The sequence below is a fragment of the Talpa europaea genome, assembly GCF_964194135.1.
Source record: "Talpa europaea genome assembly, chromosome: 4".
NCBI lineage: Eukaryota > Metazoa > Chordata > Mammalia > Eulipotyphla > Talpidae > Talpa > Talpa europaea.
The window spans coordinates 5,389,096-5,411,553 of record NC_140070.1 but is presented as its reverse complement, the minus strand read 5'-3'; the positions used below and the strand labels follow the sequence as shown (position 1 = coordinate 5,411,553).

General features: G+C 48.7%; 1 protein-coding gene across 1 annotated transcript in view; it reads left to right on the top strand.

The window, feature by feature from the left end:
• Positions 1-22,458, top strand: part of WWC2 (WW and C2 domain containing 2) — a gene marked incomplete at both ends in the record, with an annotated part of 133,148 nt that overhangs the window by 93,115 nt on the left and 17,575 nt on the right. Inside the window, 9 exons of the mRNA XM_084231597.1 lie at positions 674-747; positions 5,280-5,522; positions 8,063-8,152; positions 8,894-9,501; positions 12,461-12,590; positions 13,173-13,253; positions 13,339-13,425; positions 14,786-14,978; positions 16,556-16,720. Of these exons, the coding sequence (XP_084087723.1) occupies positions 674-747; positions 5,280-5,522; positions 8,063-8,152; positions 8,894-9,501; positions 12,461-12,590; positions 13,173-13,253; positions 13,339-13,425; positions 14,786-14,978; positions 16,556-16,720 (1,671 nt within the window). The remainder of the gene's footprint in view (positions 1-673; positions 748-5,279; positions 5,523-8,062; positions 8,153-8,893; positions 9,502-12,460; positions 12,591-13,172; positions 13,254-13,338; positions 13,426-14,785; positions 14,979-16,555; positions 16,721-22,458) is intronic.

Here is a 22,458-nt window from a genome sequence, read left to right as displayed (position 1 = left end):
CAGGCAGACGGACCGAAAGCACTGCTGAGGAGAGGTCTGCCGCGCTCTATGGGCTTCTCCCTGGCCACCTGGGGATCGAACCTGCACTGCGGGGGCTGCGAACAACTTCACAGCACGGCCCTCAACCCGCTGCGCCACTGGGGAGGCCCTGCAGATAATTTACTTTTTAATAAGTTCCCAGATATTTTCTTACTCTCTTCTGCTTCTTTGAATTCTGCGCTATGAAAGTAAAGCAGAGATCAACAGTAGGGCTTACCTGTTTGTTTTAATTTTTCAGTGATTTAGTTCATAGTGTATGCAGTTGAAAGCTAACTAAATGATGGAAATTTTGGCTCATGGAGACTAGGAAATTAGTTCCAGTTCATAAATTTTATTGACCTGGACAGCCTTCATAAACCCTTAGATACCAGAAACATTTACCTGACATATTTTTTAACCTCAAATGTAATGTGTGGGGAAAAGGATGTGAAAATCTTTGAAAAACAGACAAGCCGGAATTTGAAAGAAACATTTGCCCCCACCGAGAGGTTAAAGCAGGTGCCTTTCCAGCCCTCCCCTGCTCTCTGCGCCCTCTTGGTGAGCGATCCCATTACCTGTGCTGCCCAGAGACAGAAGCAGTTTACTTCCTTCATTGGGGGCGTCATTGACTTTTCCCCTTTTTGTTTCCCACCAGATCGCCATGAGAAGTAGATCCAACTTAGCGGAAAAGGTCAGACTCAGCCTCCAATATGAGGAAGCCAAAAGAAGGTACCAGCAGGGGGCAGTCCAGCTGGGTGGCCAGCGGCTCCGCCAGGGCTGCTGGGTGCTCCCCGCGGGTCCTGACCAAGGTCACCCGTGAGTCTGGTGGAATGTGAGGGTCCCTGCGCCCCCTCTGTCGCTCCGTTCCTTTCCCGTCCTCCCCACCCTAAGGACAGTCCTGAGCAGTGTGAGGATGCATGCGTCCCTTCTCTGGAAGAAAGCGGCTCTGAGTTGGGACAATACTTATAATTAAAAGTGAGAAGGTTGGTTTCTCAGATAGAAACTTGATCCTGGGCTCCGGCACGGCCTTGAGAGCTGCGGAGTCCCCGGGGAAGCGCCTTTCAGGGTGTCCTCGGCTCTGACGGAGACCGGGTGCGGATCCCCCAGGGTGCTGAGGTGTCTGTGCTTCAGGAAGAAGGAAGAGAGATTCTTATTTCCCCACTTTATCTTAGAAACGCTTATTAACCCCTGTGCTGCCGCCTCTTAGATAGAGATGGAGGGGCAGCGAGAGAGGAAGATCTGTGTGTGACGGACGTGCAGCGGCAATCACCATGACAGTGAGCCAAGGGTTAGGTTTGGGTTAAGGGACTTAGCCATCTGGTTGTGGACCTGTGAGTACTTGATTCACGTGTGTGTGTGTGTAAGTGTGTCTCCACGATCCTTTCAGCATACCTATGGGTTTTGTTTCCTACAAAATAATTGTCAAAATCAGGAAATTTGTCCTAATCCTGTTACCTGATCTGCAGCCCACCTGAGGTCTTATCTATTGTTCCAATAATGTCCTTTACAGCAAAATATAAAAAACCCAACCTCAGGTATGTCTCTTAGTTTCCTTATCTGGAGGAGTTCTGAGGCTCTGCATTTCATGACTTCAGCGTTTTTTGAAGCCAGTCATTTGAGTTCTTGTGTGTTTGTTTTTTAATATGCAATAATTTGTTTTTCTTTTTACCTTTTGACCCCCTTCGGCCATTGCGCCCATCCCCCACCTTTGGCAAACCGCCATGTTCTCTGTCTCCAGCTCCGTGGTTTTTTGTTCAGATCCCACATATAAGGGAGATCATTAGATATGTGTTGTTCTCGACCTGACTCATGTCACTTAGCAGAATGCCCTCGAGGTCCATGTTACTGCAAATGGCAAGATTTCGCTCCTTTTTCATGGCTGAATAATATCTCATTGTAGATACAGTCCTGTGTTGCTTAATGTTGGGATCCATTTTGAGGTACGTGTCATTGGGCAGACGTCATGTGGGGTCTCCTGCACATCCCGACTGTCTGGCGCAGCCTGTGGGGACTGCCAACACCTGTGTGGCCAAAATGTTGCTAAGTGACCCCCGACTGCATACGCCATGCTTTCTGTATCCACTCATCCAGCTGGCGTGGTTAGCAGGACTTGGTTATTGTGAAAATGCCACAGTGAACTTAGGGATGCGTGTCTCTTTGCAAGTTAGTCTTTGTTTTCTTCAAGTGAGTACCCCAAGGTAGAATTGCTGAATAATATGGTAGATGTAGTTTAAATATTTTGCGGACCCTCCATTCAGTTTTTCTTTAGGGACCAGACCAATTTCTGTTCCCACCCAGAGTCCGTGAGGGTGTAAGGGCCGCATCTTTCTGGCAGGAGCCGTGGTGGCAGGTGGGAGCTGACTTCTCACTGCGGTTTGGATTTGTGTCTTCTTGGTGGCTGGTGACTTGGCATCATCCCTGTGCCTGCCGGCCACAGGTGTCTCCTTCGGAGAAATGTCTCTTCCGATCTTTTGTGCAGGTCTTAAGTTGGTGGTTTCTTTTGTTCTTTCTGCCATTGAGTTGAATGAGTTCTTTGTATATTATAGATACTAACTCCTTATCAGATAGGTGATTTGCAGATATTTTCTGGCATTCTAGAGGCAGAAAATTCTGTATTCATTTTGTTGATGGTTTCTTTGGCCGGGTAGAAACTTTCTAGTTTGAGGTCGTCTCGCTTTTTGGTTTTGCTTTTGTTGCTGTTGGTGTTAGATGCAAGCAGTCACCACCAAAATCTCTGTCAGAGAGATTTGTCCCCCGGGAGTCCTGTGGTTTAAGGTCTTTAATCCATTTGGAGTTAATGATCTTGGGTGGCACACGGCAGAGGTCCGTCTTTTTCCTCCTCTTTGACTCTGCCTGGGTGACCTTGAGCTTCACCGTCTTCTTGTTGTATCAGACCCAGATTGTTTTCGATACGTAGAGCCCCATGCTTATTTCAAAAGTCACACTGATACATTTGGTTTCTATATTTTCCTGTTGAATTGCTTAAAAATGCTATTGATTTTTTTATTCAGGAAGACATTGGGGGGAACCTGTTATCTCCCCGCAGGGGCCGAGGCATTTGGCACGTCCCTCCTTGTGGGCCTGGGACGCTCAGCTGAGAACCTTTTGGTGTCAGGGTTTCCTCCCACAAGAAAGAGCATCAGATAGCGGCAGAAGGATGTCCACTATTATGGGAGATGGTGGTGATTTAAAAGTAATTGACCGTCGTTCTCAGAGGTTATCTGGCTTTGACAGAGTAATTACATGATCTGCCCAAAGACAATTTTTACCATCATCGTCTCGGTTACTAATATTTACTTGGTTCTTTGATTTACTGAAAGAACCCTAAACTTTCGTCCACAAATCACTAACTGTCTGAACTTGAGCAAGTCACTGAGTTCCCTGCACGTTTTACTTGGCTCATTTTAACGCCTGTCAATTAGATGATCAATTTCTTGCGGCTGGGAAGAGTCGTGCGTACTTGGTTGTCTGCTTCTCAGCGCCCGGCTGGCGTCCTGTCCTCACCAAGGACTTCGGACTCTCTCAGGACCGAAGCTGGCGATAGGATGCCTCTGTGGACGCTGACCGGCATTCCCTGGTGGTGGGCGTACCCCCAACCCCTGCGTCCTCCGTAAACCACACCCGGGATTCGCTTAACCCTGGAGAGCCAGGTGCCTGCCCTGGGGTCGCGGGCTTGCCTGGGTCCAGGGACCTGGGCTATGCTTTGGCTGCAGACAGTCCCTTTCTACTTGAGCTTACGCAGCATTTTCCCTGCTGAGGTGTCCCAGGAAATCTTCCAGATAAGCCTACAGACCCACTGCATGCCTCGACTGCACAAGACATGGTGCCATTCCTCGCCCTGCTGGTTAATTCCATCCAGATTCACGACACTGCTCCTTCCCTTTGGTTGCCGCGCCGTCCTGTTACCCCACTTGGGCTTTTATTTAAAGTTACTGGCAATGCTGATGAGGAGCTAAATCTCAAGGGTTGGTGCATGTGTTGAAAGGCTTCTTATTCCTTAGTTCTGAATAAGTAAAGAGCCGGGTTGTGTTTCTCTGAAACCTGTTTTCTCCTTCCAGCCTTTGTTTTATGCGCTTAATGAAGCTAATAATATCGTGCTTATTTAGCATTTTGATGATTAATTTTCCAGTATGTTGAGACAGTTGTGTATGGTTTTGTGGATAAAGCTAAAGAACAGCTGATGTTACATCTATCATAAATGCAGACGGTGGGTGAAATTCACCAGCACCTCGGATATGCAGCGCCAGTCTAAGGCTGCAGTTTTAGTTTGACCAAAACAAGAGACTTACGGCCCAGGAATGTGGAACTGCTTCCACCTTTGCTCCTGATAACATGTTTGTTCATCTTTACTCTTCCCTCTACAAAAAGGAAAAGGCATTCCTTCCTGACAGCTCTTTGGCTGCAGGGTGGGCCGGGACGGTGCCCGACGTTTGGCTGGGCAGCTCCCCGCATGCACGTGGGCTCCTGTGTTGTTGACTCACTGCACCCCCTTATAGAGGACACCGTTGTCCTCGGGCCCACAGAACAGGCCGGACGATTCAGGCGTTGGGACGTTCTCAGAGTTGGGATGAGGGTTTCGATCCTGAAATCTGGGGCTGGGTAAATTGCCCTGCACCCTCCTCCTCCTACCGTCCCCTCATTGGCACCTGTGTTCCCGCCATGGGGCCCCTCAGCCACCTGTGCTGGTGAGCAACCCCACCACCACCATGACAGCTCAGCAGGCGTGTGGACGCCTCCAAGGCCCCGACCTCCAGGGAGAAGATCTCCGGCCTCTGAGGCCAGGGCGGGCAAGCCAGGCCTGTGCCCTCCCTCTTGGCTGTGGTGGGCCCTGTTGGCCTCGCTTGGTTAAAACAGTGCCTTCTCCGATTGGCACATGTCCCGGTGCCCAGTTTCCCCGGGTCAGTGTCTTTACCCTGAGGAGCGAAGTCTATAACAAAGATAACACAGGCATTTCGGGGACCACTTACCACAGTGGTTTGTTTTGTCTTTAATGGAGGAGCCCAGGTTCACACCCCACGAGGCAGGTGCAGGGCAGGACTGGCCCCGGGCTGGGAGAGCTGCCTGCCCTGTAAGCACGTGTGCGCTTTGACCTCTGCCCAGCTGTCCACCTTTTAAAGGTGGGGACGGGAAGCCGAGGAGAAGGAGGTGTGCAGTGGGGCAGCCCCAGCCCTCAGCGCTCCCTGGGAGGGTCCTGGGCACCCGCGCCTTGGCCAGCGTCCCCTTCCCTCGCGTGTGCGCTCAGCTCTGCCCCTCTGTCCCAGCATGGCCAACTTGAAAATCGAACTGTCGAAACTGGATGGTGAGGCCTGGCCGGGGACACTGGATGTCGAGAAGGAGAAGCTGATGCTGATTCATGAGAAAGAAGAGCTGTTGAAGGAGCTGCAGTTCGTCACGCCACAGACGCGCTCCCCAGACGAGCTGGAACGCCTGGAGGCCGAGAGGCAGCGGCTGGAGGAGGAGCTGCTGCCCGTGCGAGGTGCTCCCAGCCCAGCGCTGGCCGAGAGGTGCGTCTCCGAGGGCGGGTCCGGGCCGGCAACCAGACCACGCCACGTCCAGGTCTGGACGCCTCTGTGTCCGGGCCTGAGACCAGCAGTGGCCCCCCTCCCCAGTCCCTCCGGGCCCCAGGGCTGTGGGAGATCCCATGACAGACAGTGGATAACGCAGGGAGGGTGACGTGACCCCAGGGTCGTGGCTCAGTGAGCGCTCCTGCCCACGCAGTGGACGCCTGGGTGTCCCACAAGGACGGCAGCGTGGACGGTCCCGGCCCCCCGGGCGCCCTTGGCTCTCACTACACACAAGAACGCAGACGTTTCTTGCTTTTCTTTCGAAAGCCCTTGGGTGACACAGAGTGGCTTGTCCAGACCCAGGAGGCTGGGGGCTCCGGGAAGGGATCCCGTTGCGCACTCACCCGTGGGGGTCGCGCGTCTCCTGAGCCCCGGGCTGTGCCGGGTGTTAGTACGAGGGGAGTGGTGTGTTTTACGGGTTGATTTTCTGAGTCATTTGAAAGCATCAAATCATTTATGATTAGCGTTGCCAAAAAGAAAGGAACGTGAATTTCCTCTTCATTGTCCGTGACCAGAAGCCTCCGCAGAGGCCCTTGGCGTGTGGGGCGTGGGCACCCGCGCCCCGACTTTAGTGACTGCAGGTTTCCTGCTGCTCCCCTGGGTGCAGCTGGCCCCGAAGCTCCCGTATTTCACTGCACCCGGAGCCCAGAGCCTCCTCCCGAGGTGAGCGGCCCTTCCCTCGCCTGCGGGCATGTGTGGCCGCCCTGGGTCCCCTGGTGTCGCTGCCGTGTGCTGTCCGTTTTCTCCTTCTTCACCCCTGGTTCTCTCTTCCCCCTCCCGGCTCTTTCTGCATCTGACCAACGCTGTTGACCCAGAACGGGACGCGAAGGCGGCTGCAGCCAGGACAGTCCTGGGGTCAGGTCCTCCTGGGAGCAGGGCCGGGGCGCAGCTTCCTCCCTGCCCTCTGGGGCTTCCCCTCTGCTTGGAGAACAAGACCAAGACAGAAGCCAGGCCCGGGAGCAGGGCAGAGGGAGGACCGTCCCCCAATGGGCACAGCCGAAGCTTTGGGTTCTACTTTGCAGTTTGAAACACGTTCAGGACCAGCTTCTGGTGCCCCGCCCGCAGCCCCCGCGGAACGCCAGAGGAGCCGCTAGCTGCCCGTGCAAGGCTTAGTTTCAAAACTGACTTCAAAAGCGTTTTCTCCTGCTTCAGAAGACATGGGTTTTAGTAGATTTGGGGGACGTTCTCCAGGACTTTATGTTCCCCCCAATTCAGTTAATCTACTTTGTATTCATTTTTCTTCCTTGTTGAGTTTTTGTTCACATTTATGAGATTAAAACTTAGGGGCTGTGTTCCTCTTCAAAATACCTCTCTGGAAGCTGCGAATTCAGGATTTATCAGCCTTTGAAGTCGTGAACAAAATGGCCTAGAATTCCTTTTTGTGCTTTAATGATCAGTGAAGTTGTGTTGGTGACTCATCAAAGAGCAGGGGCTGGTGATAAAATGCAGACTCACTTCCTGCGGCCTGATACACACCTCACGTTTCAGAGAGGCCAGGATCAGGGGTATTGGGAGGCTCCACACAAAAGCAGCTCCTTTCCCCCCAACCCGGGGCAAGCCTGGTGTCTCTGGCTGCCGGGCCTTGTGGCAGATGTTGCTCCTTGAACCCCTTTAGTGACCTCAGGCAGCCGCACCCCAGGCCTTATACCACTTAAGAGATGAGAAAGGTGAGACCTTTGAAGAAGCGGCCACCTAAAGAGCCGCTGGCGGCTGAGCAGCACGGCCAGGACTCGGGCCTGTGGAGGTCCCTGGACCCCACTCTGCTGCCCACTTGCCCACTCCGAACAGGTGCCTCTTGCTGAGGCGCAAGCCCTGGAGCTGTCACGGAGAGTCTCCAGCGAGCCCTGGGCATGGAGCTCCTTAAATGTGGCTCCCCAACCAGACTCAGATTTCTAAAAATCTCATATATATGGGTGCAGCTGAATGGGGGTGAAATTTGGTGGTGACTTGGGGTAGATGGTGAGATACGCTGCAGGCAGGAAAGGAAATCACCTTTGCTTCTTTTTCTTGCTAAAATAGGTAAGCCCCAAATTATTAGCTCCCAATAGCACTGTGGACTGACATTTTTTAATTGCTGAAATACTAGCATCTACTTAATAATCACTGAGTGTTATTCTGGAGCCAACTTTCTCCAAGTTGAGTATTTAGGATGATCTTCGCTGGTTTTTATTGTCGCTGAGGGTTTTAGTGACATGAATCCAAAGGAAGTAGAGGTGCCTTACCCTTTTAAGAAAATTCTAGAACACCAAAAAGTTTGAAGTGTTTGGCAGTGCTGGAGGTTTGAAATCTGCCTCTTTATTTGGCTTGGGGCTGGCTGGTCCTGCCACTCTGCTTCTCGCCTGTTGCTGCGTTTTCTCTCTTTTGAGTTCATCTGGGATCCCCCTCCTGTACCCTTGTATAACAAGAATCCTTTCCTTTCTGTCAGTTTTCATGCCTTGTTGTAATCCTTGAAAATAAATTCACTTGTGTGATTTTTCTAGATTGAAATTAGAAGAACGGAGAAAAGAGCTACTGCAGAAACTTGAAGAAACTACTAAATTAACTACTTATTTGCATTCACAACTTAAAAGGTACACCTGTTTGAGTCCTGAGGGGAAACAATTTGGGTGCAGTCTAGTTTATCTTTGATCACTTTGTATTTGAAACTAGTACAGTTTAAGACCGAGGTGACCAAATTTAATGTTGCACAGAGTTTTTTCATGAACCCCAAGGTCATATCTGAAGTGAGTTTGGAGTGTGTCGTGGGAAGAAGATAGAGCTCAGGTCTCAGTACCTTCCGATGAGGATGACAAGTCTCTCCACATCACCCCTGCTTTTTAAGAGGGGTTGAGGCAGGGGTGGGGTGGGGACTTGCCTTAAAGAGTTCCCCATGTGGTCGGTCACTCTCGCTCAGCACAGAGAGGAGGAAGGTGAGCGCTCAGGGGCCTCTCTCTCGACAAGCTTGCCTTTTTCTACATCAGAATTTTTTTCTTGAAGCACAATAACTTTATAGAGTTTACGCCCTCCCCCAGCTATATGTGAAGTTGCACAGCTGCTTGTAACTTTCTGCAGGGAGATTTGTCCACCAGTATTTGATATTCTTTTTAACTTTTGCAAAAGAGCCGTGATTTTTAACAGTAGAATTGCTGTTTAAAGAACACTTCGAGAGCCTGCTCGGAGATGTTCGTGGGTGAACACGGAGTGAGGAGGGAGAGCTCCTTGCCCTGGCCCCGAAGCCCTTCCCTGTCCGGGCTCCTTCCTCCCAAGGGGAGCGGGGCCCGTGCTTGGCTTCTGCACAGCGGCGCGTCTCCCCAGCCTGTGTTTCCCCGCAGCCTCTCCGCCAACACCCTGTCCGTGTCGTCCGGGAGCAGCCTGGGCTCCCTGGCCTCCAGCCGCGGCTCCCTCAACACCTCCAGCCGGGGCTCGCTCAACTCCCTCAGCTCCAGCGAGCTCTACTACACCAGCCCGGGGGACCAGCTGGACGTGGACTACCAGTACAAGCTGGACTTCCTGCTGCAGGACAAGGGGGGCTACATGCCCTCCGGCCCCATCACCACCATCCATGAGAACGAAGTGGCCAAGTCCCCCGGCCAGCCCGGCCAGGGTGGCTCCAGCGGGGCGGCCACGGCCACCGGCCACACGCCCCCAGCCACTGAGGCCCCCAAGTCGGTGACCTCCCTGTCCTCCCGCTCCTCCCTGTCCTCGCTGTCCCCGCCCAGCTCGCCCTTGGTTCTAGAGGGCACGTTCCCCATGTCCTCCCACGACGCCCCCCTCCACCAGTTCACTGCCGACTTCGAGGACTGTGAGCTGAGCAGCCATTTTGCAGACCTGGGCCTGGGCGAAAATCAGCTCTTGCTGGACTCTGAGGCGGGCAGCGCCTCCCGGCCACTGCTGGAGGAGTCCAGCGGGGCCAGGGAGCCGCTGTATGGAGGAGCTGCAGGTAAGTGGCAGCCTCAGTCTGGGGGCCCTCTGAGCCGTCTTCAGGAGGAGGGCGGGGGGTCGCCCACTCCACAGAAGTGGGGTGCAGCGCTTGCTCTCGCACTGCTGGTGCAGCACAGCAGCCGCGGCGCGGCCTGTGCCCAGTAGCCCCCCTGGCATGAGGTGGAGCGACCGAGCACCTGCTCTCTGGCCCGGAAGCCTCTGCGTGTCGCAGCTGCCACCAAGCATGTTGGGCGAACCCACTTCATCCCGTGCAAATAGGTGCTGGTCCTGAAATTGCAAGGGAAGGAAGACCTTCTTTTAAAAGTTGGCCTAAAACAGATTAAAACCCACGCAATTAGCATACCAGCTAATTAGTACCAGGGTTCAATGTTCCGATCGCTCGGGGAATGCTGTATAAGTACAACTCTCCTTTCGTGCCAGGCTCCATCTGCCCGTGTGGAGCCAGGGCCGGTGCCCGTGAGCGGGGGTGCGCTGCCATCTGCTGGCCGCCCTGCTGGTTGCAGCCCCGGAAGAGGACCGGGCTCAGAGGCAGAAATAGGGGAGATTGAAGATTTTCAAACTGTTTTCTTTTGCAAGGCAGAAACGTGTCAGAGAGTCGATGTGGCTGTAAAGGAAGCAGGGCAGTGCCCTTGCTGGCAGCTGATGGCCAGCTTGGTGCAAGGAGGAGGGTCCATGCTGGAAATGAAACGGGAAATGCAGGCCCCCGGGCTGGTCCTGGCAGCCCTGCTCAGGTCTGCGCTTGGGCTGTGTCCACAGTCAGACCAGACAGCCTCGTTCGAAGTGAGAGAGAGTGAGTGTGTGTGTGTGTGTGCACACGCGCGCGCGCGTTTACACACACACACACACACATGTGTTTAGTGTTTATCTTCTTAGGAATTCTAAGTATTCATTGATTGGCCAACTCAGATGTTTCAGGAGATAGATGAGTCTGACTCGTAGTCTGGTTTCAGAGCCCGAAGGCTGAAACCCACCTGCCTGGGGAAGGGGCGGGGCCCAGGGCAGGGGCAGGGAGAAGGCAGGTCCTGGAGCCCTTGGTGTGGTTTGTGCACTCCAGCCTGGCAGGTGCTTGAGCTATAAGAAACGTCTTATTGAACAAATCGACGTCCAAAAAAAAAGTGCAGAAACGGTGTTGACATACTGGCCCCAACTAGCAGAAACCTGCCAGGGGCTCCTGTGCCTCTGGGAATGTGCTCATTATGGGGGGGTCCCCCCCTGGAGCCACCACACACCCGCAATTTGGCTGCCCGCTGACTGGTCATGTGCTGGGGAGCACGTCACCTGCATGGCAAGACTGTTCTGAATCATGTGCAAAATGGGGTTCACCCAGGATGGACCTTGTGGGTCCTGGGAGGCTGGTGCATCCATAGCACCCCTATGCCTGGCACTGGGCACCCCACCCAGGCCACTGTCACCACGCAGGGGTGAGAAGCAACACAGGCCTCAGAGCAGACTCCTTACCACACCGCGCTGGCACCGGGGAGCGGAGAACCAGGAGCAGGGTTTTGTCCCTTTGCCATGGAAGAGCTTCCTTCTCCCGAGCGTTTCAGAGCTGCTCGGCTCTTAGCGTGTTTGGCGTGTCCTCTGGGGACCACGTCTCAACACTCCATCGCTTGGGGGGGCCAGGGAGTGAGGACTGTGCCGAAAGCTGCCCAGGCCGTCCCTGCCCAACCCCTGCCCGGGCAGGGTCCACTGCCTCTGAGCCGTGCCTGGAGCCCGGCCCCCCAAGAGCCGCGAAGCAGCCTCCAGCCATGACAGCGAGTATCACCTGAGAAAACTGCTGTGGAAAGGCCCCCCCACCCCCGAGGCAGAATATGTCCACGTGTGTTCAAGACCTCGGTTGGTAAATCAGATTCAGCTGCGTGTGCGGAAACAGCAGGAAAGACCACTTCCCCGTGGGTCACCCACTGGAGTGGGGCCATATCCACCCCCCAGTGCTGAAGACGTCCTGCCCCGCGCTCCAGCACCGTCCCTGCCGGGCCACAGGAACCAAGGTGGGGTAGCTAGCCACGGCCGGTCTCTGTCATGTCAGAGTTGGTTTCCCTGCCGTGGGCGATCAATATTCTGGGGGTGATCAATCCCCCCAGCCATCACCTTCACCCCTCCAGAGGGGGCCGGGCGAGCGCGCGCACTTCATCATCAAGGAGGACGCAGCCTGCTGCCAGCAATGAAAGGGGCCGTGCAGCCAGCCCGCCTGTAATCTGAAGCCTTGAAACTTGCACATCTTAACCAGACGTAGAGTCACGACGCAGAAGCGGGGCGCGATGCACAGCAATCCCGGCCGCGCTGGCCCCGCAGGAGGATGAGAGAAGCCACGGGCTTATTCCGCGGGAGCGCAGCGCTGAGTGGGCGCCTCGTTCACCGTGGGGTGCTGCTGGATGAAGATGAGCGAGAGAGAAGGTTCAGTGGTAGTTGCTGCTAAAGATTCGGGAGCACAAGGTTTTTTTCCACGGTACCTGCTGCTGAGAAATTCTGTATGTCCAGGACTTATTTGTCCTTTAACCTCCGTGACAGTCACGGCAGAGAAGGTGGAGCTCGGCCCGCGGGAGGAGGAGGCACAAGAGCCTCCTGCCCTGGAGTAGCCCCTGCCTGTTAGAAATGGAGCCACTCCCTGGGGTCAGAGCACCCCTCACCCCTGAGTCTGGGGGCTCTGCCGCCAGCACCCCAAAGGAGGCCAGAGAGGGGATGTGCAGTGTTCCCTTCCCTTAAAATATCTCAGGACAAAGAACAGCCATATTCTCCCGCAGCCGTGACCAAAATAGATGGTGACCCCGGAACTGACAAGCCACCCGGGCCTGAACCCACTGCGTGCTCGCTGGGAGGTGGCGTCCCTGCTTCTCAGCTGGAAGTTTCATTTTGGATTTCTCATCGCCAGACTGCGTGTGTGTGTGTGTGTGTTTTATACACCGAACTCTTGCCAGAGAGAAGCCCTAATTAGTGCTATCACTTCCTTTCCTTAGATGTGGAAAAATCGTTACCGAAAAGAAGAGTCATCCACCTGCTTGGGGAGAAAACCGCGTGCGTGTCGGCGGCTGTGTCTGACGAGTCTGTGGCTGGGGACAGCGGGGTCTACGAGGCCTTCATCAAACAGTAAGGAGTCGGGGTGCTTTGCCGTACCTCCTCCTGGCCAGGCAGGGGTTCCGTGCTGCAAAGGCACGCTGTTGCTCACCCCCTCCCCTCTTTTTGCAACAGTAAGGGCTGCAGTGTGAAAGAGATAGTGTCCCTAAAATGACATCAGCACCCTAAAAACATGCTGTCAGTCAGCCTGGGAAAGCATGCACGGGCTGGTGGCTCAAAGACAGCAGACCCTCTCTGAGGCTTAACCTGGGTGTCAGTGAGAACAGGCTTGGCCGGCACCTGCTCGGTGCTCGGAGCTTCTCCTGTACGTGTCCGGAGGCCTAGATAGTATTCCAGGGTGTGGGGTGCCATCGAGGCTCAGGAATGCCAGGCACAGAGTTGTTCCCATGAAGGCCCAGAAGTGGACTCTTGATGAGGGGAGGAAGACCACCAACAGTCAGCTTTCCCGGGCTCCATGCCTCTGGGGCGGTGGGTGGCAAAGGGCCACTGTAGATTCAGGTTTTCGTCGCCATGAACAGCAGTCACCATAGCAACCAATATCCCACTGATGAACCTTCTGTGCCCGCTGTCCCCCCGCCCTGTCCCCATCCCCAGGCCCAGCGAAGTTGAAGATGCAACATACGGTGAAGAGGATGTTGCCGTCATGGAGACTGCCCAGGTGCAAATTGGACTCAGGTAAAAGATTGAGCATGGGAGAAGGGGCGATTCTGGAACCTTCTGCAGTGCTTTTCCCTCACCTCATCAACATCTCTTTTGACAGATATGATGCAAAACGGTCCAGTTTCATGGTGATTCTAGCACAACTCCGAAATCTTCATGCCTTCTTGATACCTCACACTTCAAAAGTGTAAGTAAAACCACCCGTATATGATAATTTTACACCGTAGTCAAGCAGTTCATCCAGTGAAGATCTGCAGAGGACTCGGCTGGGCCGATCACGTCTCAGCATAAAGACCAAGAAGGAAGGAGCGTGCAAGAAAAAGCAAATTGGGTTATTCTACCCATTCATTATTGAGACTAGGAACCAAGACGTTATCACCCTTTTCAACCAGAATTTCCGTCATGTGCCATATTGGGACCTGGTTTTATTTTAAAATATAATTTTAATTTTCATAATGGCCTAATGGTGACTTCTGGGTTGGAGGAACTCCCTGGTCTTGTACATGAAAATGGAGTGTTGAAATTTCACCTGTCAGCCCAACCGGTGAGGGACCCCCCCCCCCGCCCCGCCACAGCAGGACAGGAGAAGCGCCCCTACCTTCTTTCCCCTGTGGCTTCAGCTCTTAATCCTGCAAACACTCAGAGTAAAACTGAAGTCAGGGGAAGCAAGAACCCCTCCGTCCTTCCCAGCACTCCCAGGAGCTCCCAGAAGCTCCCTTCTGTTGCTGCTCCATGAAGAGAGAGAAGATTCTGCCTGACAAGGCTCAGGCCTGGACAGCAGTGGCCAACGTCCTCTAGGGTTTTCAAGCTGTGTCTCCACGATTAATGCTGACATAAAATATCAGAGTAGCAGGACAGGCTCGCTTCTGCGTTGGAATGTACAGTTTTTATAATTGAGCAGGGCACTAGCCTGGAAACGGGGCAGGGGCAATGTGAGGGGTGTTCTCTTTCTGATCTAAAAGAAAAGACCTTGTGCTGTTTCCAAGAGTTTTGAGCCCGCATGCAGTGTGTGCAGAGAAAATCCTCCCGAAAAGCAGTTTCACAAGTTCCTGCTTTTCTGTTAACTCTTCACTGAATTTTACAAAGCATAAGGCTCTTGCCAGAGCTGCGACTTCTGAGGTGCTAGGCCGTGGCATTTTGGAACTGTTCCCCTGTATCTGCTGTATAGTTTCAAAACACGACGCTATTTAGCTTTTCTCCTCTAGCAGGATAGGGTATTCCATTCCTGGGAACTGTTCCTCGGGGTCTCTCGTTCCATGTTCAGGATGAGACTCCTTGGGGACACGTTGACCTGTACCTGCTTAGTGTTCCTCCCTGCCCCGACTCGGGCACAGCCAGGGAGGGAATCAGGTTGCCTTGCGCAGGTGGAACGTGGATTCATCTTCCCCACGGACTCCTACCGGGCGCAGATACTACAGAGTTTTAGGTGGACGATGAACTTCCTCACCGCCACGTGTCCCTCTTTTAGGCAGACAATTTCCAGCACCCGCTGTGAATCCAGTTTCATTAAAGTGCCTCTGAAATCCATTTTATCTTGTGCTTTGCAGATATTTTAGGGTTGCTTTACTTCCCTCCTCAACCGATGTCAGCTGTCTATTTCGAACTAAAGTCCATCCGGCCACGGAAGCCATTTTATTTAATGATGTGTTCAGAGCCACCATTTCCCAAGCAGCCTTGCAGCAGAAGACCCTGAGAGTGGACCTCTGCTCTGTCAGTAAGCACCGAAGAGAGGAGTGCCTGGTAGGTTGCTTCGTGATCGTGGCAAGCAGCCCTTGTGATGGATGAGCTGAGTTGCCATTGGCCAGCCCTGGTGCCACTACCATCCACCCAAAGCCTCCGGCACCTGCAGCGGGTGACCCATTCTTTATCTGAAGTAGTGATTTCTGGTGTTCAGTCCCTGATTCCAGACCTTTGAAATCTCCGGGTTAGTTGTGCTTTTCTGTTTTACTTTCTATTTCTACCTTTGGTCAAAGATGAACTCTGACCTCTGGTGTAACTGTCACTGTGGATTTCACTTATTCCCAGTCTGAGTCTTGTGCTCAGTGCTGTGTTTACATTATTTCATTTAACCCTCAAGACAGTCTTATGAGAAGGGAAGGATCATCCACTGTTTTCAGATAAGAACTATGTAGAGAGTTCGTGTGTCCTGAGCCACACAGCTTAGTGAATAATGGAACCAGGTATCGAAGACTCCCGCATAGAATTCCCTGCAAGATACTGTTTATTGTTCCTTCAATCAACTGGTTGTTCCCAGCCCTGGTAGGAGAACCTCTTGGAAGACCTAAGTGTTGCTCTAATAATATTTAAATGCTGAACAGCAGAACTTCCTACATAACCAGTGTTGAGTTTAACACACCTTGGTGCACAGTGACCAGAAAGCCACCACAAGCCAACAAAGGGTACATGATGGTCAAATGCAGGCATGTGGGGGGGTCAGCATTCAAATACAGGGGTGTGAGGGTGAGCCCCAGCAATGAGAACTCAGTGTGGTCTCCAGAAGCCCAGTAGGAGGCATGAAACACCACGATCACCATGAAAGTTGAAGAGAGCGATTGATTTCTTACAAAGTTTTTCTTTTCTTCATATGAAAAAATGTCTGATAATATTGTCTAGCAATAAAGAAAGAGAAAAGCGCAAAGGTCATAGGCCTGTTAGGTAACATGTTGGAAGAGCCAATACAGTCAGGAAATCTGTTCCTAGGTTGCCTTTAAAGAAGGGTCCAGCTTAATTTAGATTCTGGCTGAAGTGTGTGATTTTGTGGAATATGAAAATCTCTCACCTTTAATTTCATTGACATCCTACTAACTTACCCAAAGGAAAACATTTCTATCTGGTTTCTTAAGAACCAGAGCGGGGATTTTGTTTGTTTAAAATTTTTTAGGGAAAATGGGATTTGTGTGTGTGTTTGTGTGTGTGTGTGTGTGTGTGAGTAGTCCTCACTCTGTTCTGTGGTGTGTTACAAGAAGTTTTATGGCTTATGCTTATTACTCATTTATATTTTTATTTTTAACTTTCCACCTGAAAGCAGCCCCACACTTACAAAATGTTGCATCCCTAAGTCATTGGCCAAATAGTGTCTGACAAAATCATCCCAGGGTTGACTTTTATCTTGGGGAGTGTTTCTCCTATTTCAAAAACTTAAGATATCTCCAGGTTTTTCAAAAATCCACCAATGCTTATATCATGAGTGATGTGTTTCTTTAGCCTAAAGCGAGCTTGCTCGATTATCTTAATTATGTCAGAGGGAGCAAATGTGAGTTTCAACCTTTCCTTTTCTCTCCCCCTTTTTACCCTTTTTGTTCTTTCATTCCACGCAGGCTGGGACCCAGATCAGCCTGGCAGGTTTGCCATTTTCCAGTGACGTTTTCACTCTGTGGTATAACTTACTTCCTTCCAAGCAAATGCCTTGCACGAAGGGTGAGGACGACAACGAAGACTCTGTGTTTCCACCAAGCCAGCCATTGGTAGATTCTATAGACTTGGTGAGTCAAAATTAAGAGAAAAAAAGTCATTCAAATTAATCAAATGAGCTGGGAATGCTATGATATCTCTGTGTTGTTATTCATGCTCACTGTCTTTACTTTCCTCCCAGGCTTCTAGCAAAAAGAAAGATAATTACCAGCAGCTCTGTCTCAAGGGCAGATCATAAAAGGATCACTCATTTCTGCTCACTCTTCCTTCCATGAAAATAACCGATATGGAGGCTTCATTGACTTCAGTGTCCATGGAAGACCTTTTGATTTTAATTATTTAAATTTTCACCCACCGTGTCACGTCTTTGATCCCGTCGCCAGGCCTCACATCGGAAGTCTGTTCCACAATTGTGAAGTCATTAAGCCTGCGATGTCTTAGCTTTCCATTTGTCACATCGATACCCATAAATATTTTCTATTAAAAAGTTTGTTTTAACCAACAGTCATCTTCAGCACTGAAAAAAAAAATTACTAAAGGATATTTCATGATGCCCTTCTTCAGTGATGTGGCATCTGTGGCTCTTGTTTTACTCGGGCTCACTTGAGAGAAATATGAGGAATGAGCCCACCAAGCAAAAGCCAGAAACTTTAGCAACAGTGTTTCATGATCATCTGTGATGTGCAAGAGGCATAAAAAAATAAAATCTTAAAAAATATGCACATACCATACAATTTGCCCCCTTAGAGCACACAGTTTGCATTTGAATTATATAATTTGAAATTCGTTTTTTTTGCATATTCACAGAGCTTTGCAACTGTCACCACGATCTTAGAATGTTGTACCAGCAGTCATGTGCATTCTCCCCAACACTCACTAATCTTTTTGTCTCTAAAAACTTGCTTATTACAGACATTTTCTGTAAGTGGAATAACATGATATTTATTCTTCTGTGACCAGCTTCCTTCACTTAGCCTAACCTGTCACAGTGTGCCCATGTTGTAGCGTGTACCTCATGAGCACCTCATTCCTTTCTATTCCCAAGTAAAATAGTCTATCGTATGGCTATACCACATTTTGTTTATCTGTTCACCAGCTGATGGGCTATTTCTTCTTTTTGACTACTAATGACACTGTTGCTCTGCGCATTTGTACACACAGTTTGTGTGGACATGTGTTTTCCATTCCCTTGGGAACATACCTAAGAGCAAAATTGCTAGGTCATACAGTAACTGTGTTTACCATATTGAGAAATTGCCAAATTGTTTTCCAAAGCAGGTACATCACTTCACTTTCCCACTAGCCATGTGTGAGCGTTCCCGGTTCCCTCCACCCTTACCCCTGACTTTTTTGTTCTAGCTTTGCTAGGGGAGGTGCAGTGGTGTCTGATGATTTTGTCTCACATTTCCTTAATAACTAATGATGTTATGCCTATTTTCATGGACTTAATACCATTAATGTATTTTTTTAGCACTATTCTTCAGACACTTTGTCTCTTTTTTAAATGAGTTGTTTATCTTTCATTATTGACTTAAAAGAGTTCCTTGTATATTCCCTTACCTAACACATGACTTGCAGGTGATTCCTCTCCTCCTGTGGGTTGTTGTCATTCTTGATGGTTCTGTTTGCAACATAAAAGTTTGAAGTTTTGATGAACGTGCGCGTAGTCTGTTTTCTTTTATTGCCTGTGCTGTTGGTGCAGTATCTAAGAAGGCTTTGGCCAACCTAACATTGCAAAGATTTATTCATTGCTTTCATCTGAGATCTTTAAAGGTCATTCTTATTTTCAGGTCTCTGACCCATTTGAGTTGTTTTTTAAGTGTGATCTGAAGAACAAGTTCGATTTCTTTCTTTTTTATATGGGTCTGCGATTCAATAACTGCTTATTGAAAAATTGATTTTTTTCTCCATTGAATTATCTTGACTCTTGTGTCAAAAAACAATTGACCATAAGAAGAAGTGTGCACACTTACATTCTTGACTGCACATTCTGGGCCATTAATCTGTATGTCTGCACTTAGACCAGCACCACCGTCCCTGGGTAAAAGGAGCTTTGTCCTTATTTTGAAATCAAGAAATGAGAGTCATCCAATTTTGTTTTTCTTTTCCAAAGTGATTTAGGCTAGTTGGGACGCCTCGTGTTTCCATGTGAATTTTAATATCAGTTTGTCAGTTTCTGCTAGGGGGAAAAAGAAAAAGACAACTAGGATTTGGTCAAGTTTGTACTGAGTCTGTAGGTCCATCTGGCAGGTGTTGTCATCGTAACATCCACAAGTACAGGATGTTTTCCTAATTTCTTTCAACAGTGTTCCATAGTTTAAAGGATCCACATTTACACTAGTTTTATTAAATTTATCTTTAAGTATTTTACTCTTTTTGATGTTATTGTAAATGGAATTATTTTTTTCATTGCAGATTATTTATTGCATAATTATATCTGGTGTCCAGTTGCCTTGCTGAGCTTTTATTATTTCTAATAATTTTTCAGCGATTCATTAGGCTTTTTTTTTTTGTATGTAATAACCATATATGCTGCAGATATAGTTAGTTTTACTTCTTCCTTTGAAACCATCTTTTAATTCTTTTTCTTGCCTACTTGGCCTGACTGAAACTTCCAGTACAGTATTAAAAGAAACAGTGAGGACAGCCATCCTTTCTTCTGCCTCATCTTAGAAGGGAAGTTTTCGGTCTTTCACAGTGAAGTATGATTTTGTGAGTTTTAGCTAAATACCTTTTATCAGATTGAGGAAATCCTCTTCTTCCCTCGTTTGTTGAGTGTTGTTTTTTGGTTTTTGGTTTTTTTAATCATTAAAGGCTGTGGGATATAACAGATACTCTCCGGCATGTCTTGATAATCACGTGGCTTTGTCCTTTATTATATGGACAATTGTATGGTTTCTTGATTTTCAAATGTTCAACCACTCCTGCGCTTTATTCAGAAGTTTCTTCTTAGGTGCATGTCAGTAGCTTGTCTCTTTCTAGGAACTGCTCACTTCATCTCGGTGGTCTCATTTATTGCCATGCGATGTTGAACAGTATTCCCTTGTGATCCGTTGTGTATCTCCCAGAAAGTCCTCTCATCCCTGATTTTGGTCATTTGAGCTTTCTCTGTTGTTTTCAGTCTGTCCAGCTAAAGATTTGTCAACTTTTCTTGATCTTTTCAAAGAGCCAACTTTTGGTTTTGTTGATTTTCTCTCTTTTTTTTATTCTCAAGTTCATGAATTTCCACTAGAGTCTTATTACTTCCTTCTGATTGCTTTAGATTTATTTTGCTCTTTTTTTCCCATTTTCTCAAGATGTAACTTAGGTTATTGATTTGAGAGCTTCATTTCCAATGTAGATACTTAAGCTGCAAATTTTCCTCTGCAGCAGCAGCTCATAAATCACCAAAATTTAGTATGTTGTTTTTTTTAATTTGCATTCATCTCAAAATATGTTATAATTTTCCTTGTGATTTCTTCTTTGATTCATTGATTACTTAGAAATGTGTTAACTTCTTATTATTTCCTCTTGTTACTGATTTTTAATTTCATTTAAGTGTAAAGAACATATTTTGTCTGATTTCAGGGCTTTAAATGTACTGAGACTTGTTCTGTGGCCTAGCATATTGTGTATCCTGGAGAAGGTTCTACATGCACTTGAGAAGGCACTATACTCTACTTTTGGGGTGGCATGTGCCACAGATGTGTGTTTGGTTTAGTTGCTTGATAGTTTGAGATACATACATTTATGCACACACACATACATTTTTATTAGACTTTTTATTGTATTCTAATCTCACTGTCTAACTTGTTTCTTTTGTGGAGAGGTATGATGCAGAGATTTATAACAAGGTACACAGACCATCATTTAATTTCCAGGTTTCACAAAGCCGACGCACCTTTGTAGCCATCACCCGGATCAAGATATATAGTACATGACCAGCACCCCAGAATCTTCCCTGGGGCCCCATCCCCATCATTACCACTCTCTCCTAAAGTCAATCTCTATTTTAACTTCTATTACCAAATATTTCTTTTGCCTGCATTTGAACTTTATATAATAAAATCGTTGTGTAGATACCCCTTTATGACTTGTCTGTAAGAGGCGTCCCTGTTCCATGTTACGATACTCCCCTGTGTCACTGTAGTGAGGTGTTGCATTGTGTGACTGTGTCACGGTTCATCTGTTCTGCTCTCAATGGCCATGAGACTCACTTCTCGTTTGGGGAACTGCCGTGAACTGTGCTGCTGTTAACATCCTCTTACGTGTCTTTTGGTAAAATGCTATTTACCTTCCTTCCTTCTAGCCACGTAGGTAGGGTCAGAACACACGCTTGTGTTTTGTTTTTTTTAAACTTTTTTTTTTTAAAGATTTATTTATTTATTTATTTATTTATACAAGCACTGGGTACAGTCAGAAGCGCAGGAGGGTGAGAGAATTCACCAGAGCCAGAGGGGCGAGCAGAGCAGGCAGAGTGACGAAATACACTGCTGAGGGGAGCAGCGGGCAGCAGGAGAGGTCTGCGCGCCATGTGGGACCCTCCTTCGGTGGCCGGGGAGCAGCCGGGGATTGAACTGGCACTGCAGAGGCTGCGGGCAGCTTCGCAGCCCAGCGCTCAACCGCTGCGCCACCGGGGAGGCCCCACGCTTGTGTTTCTTGCATGTTCCTGGTTAAAATGTTTAATCAACTAATGATTATGCTTAGGAGCTGAATGGATATCATATTCGTGAAATGTATATGCAATACCTTGCCCATTTTTCTGTTGGATTCATGTATATGTGTGTGTATATAAATATAGGTAGCAGTTCTTAATTTTATACTTGAGTGTTTTGTGAAATGTATTTGTTGGAAGTGTCTTTTCCCAGCCTGTGGCTCGCCACTTCATTTTCTTCATGTTGTCTGTAGTAATGGAAATACTCAGGTTTCATGTAGCCTTACTTGCCAGTTCTTCCCTTTATGCTGAGTGTGTTTCTTTTCCTGTTGTAGAACTATTTGCCTGCCCCGAGGCTGTGAAGGTTTTTTTCTGTATTGTCTTGGCACTCGTGTTTGTTATTTTATCTTCCACATGTAGATCTGCAGTCCCCTCGAAATTAATTTTTTGTGTAAAGTATGAGGCAGGGGTTAAGATTCCTTTTTCACCCATGGGATGCCCACCTCGCCCAGCATTGTTTGTTGAGGAGATTTTCTCAGCTGGTCATAGTCACCTTGGTCACCTTGGTCATAGTCACGTGACTCTGCGTGTGTGGGTGTCTTCAAGTATCTCCTGTGTCCCAGTGGCCTACCTGTCCTTTGTAGACGATACTATACTTTTTCAAAGTGAAGACTTTCAATATTTCATCATTTAGAATGATTTTTCTAAGGCTCTTTATAGATGATCACTATCAGATTAAGAAAGTTTCCTTCTCTTTCTAGTTTGCTAGAAGTTTTTTAATGCATGGATATTGAATTTTATCAAACATTTTTACTGTATCTCTTAAGACGATTATGCAGCTGTTTCCTTTTATTCTCGTAATGTGATGGATTATGCATTGATTGACTGAATTTTAAAGTGCCCTTGGATTTCTGAAACAGAACAAACTGCATTTAGTGTAAGAAAATGTATGCGTTGTTGGAGTTGATCTTTAATATTTTGTTTGGGTGTTTTGGATTTTTTTTATTATATATCAGGAGAGAAATTAGTTTCTCTTCTTATACTGTCTTTGTAATTTCTTGAGAATAAAGCTTTGCTGATTGCATAAATGAGAAAGTATTCCTTCTTTTTACTGTTTGCAAAAGTTTTTAAGGTGGGTGTCCTGTCTTCCTCAGATCCCTGGGAGAAGCCCCCACA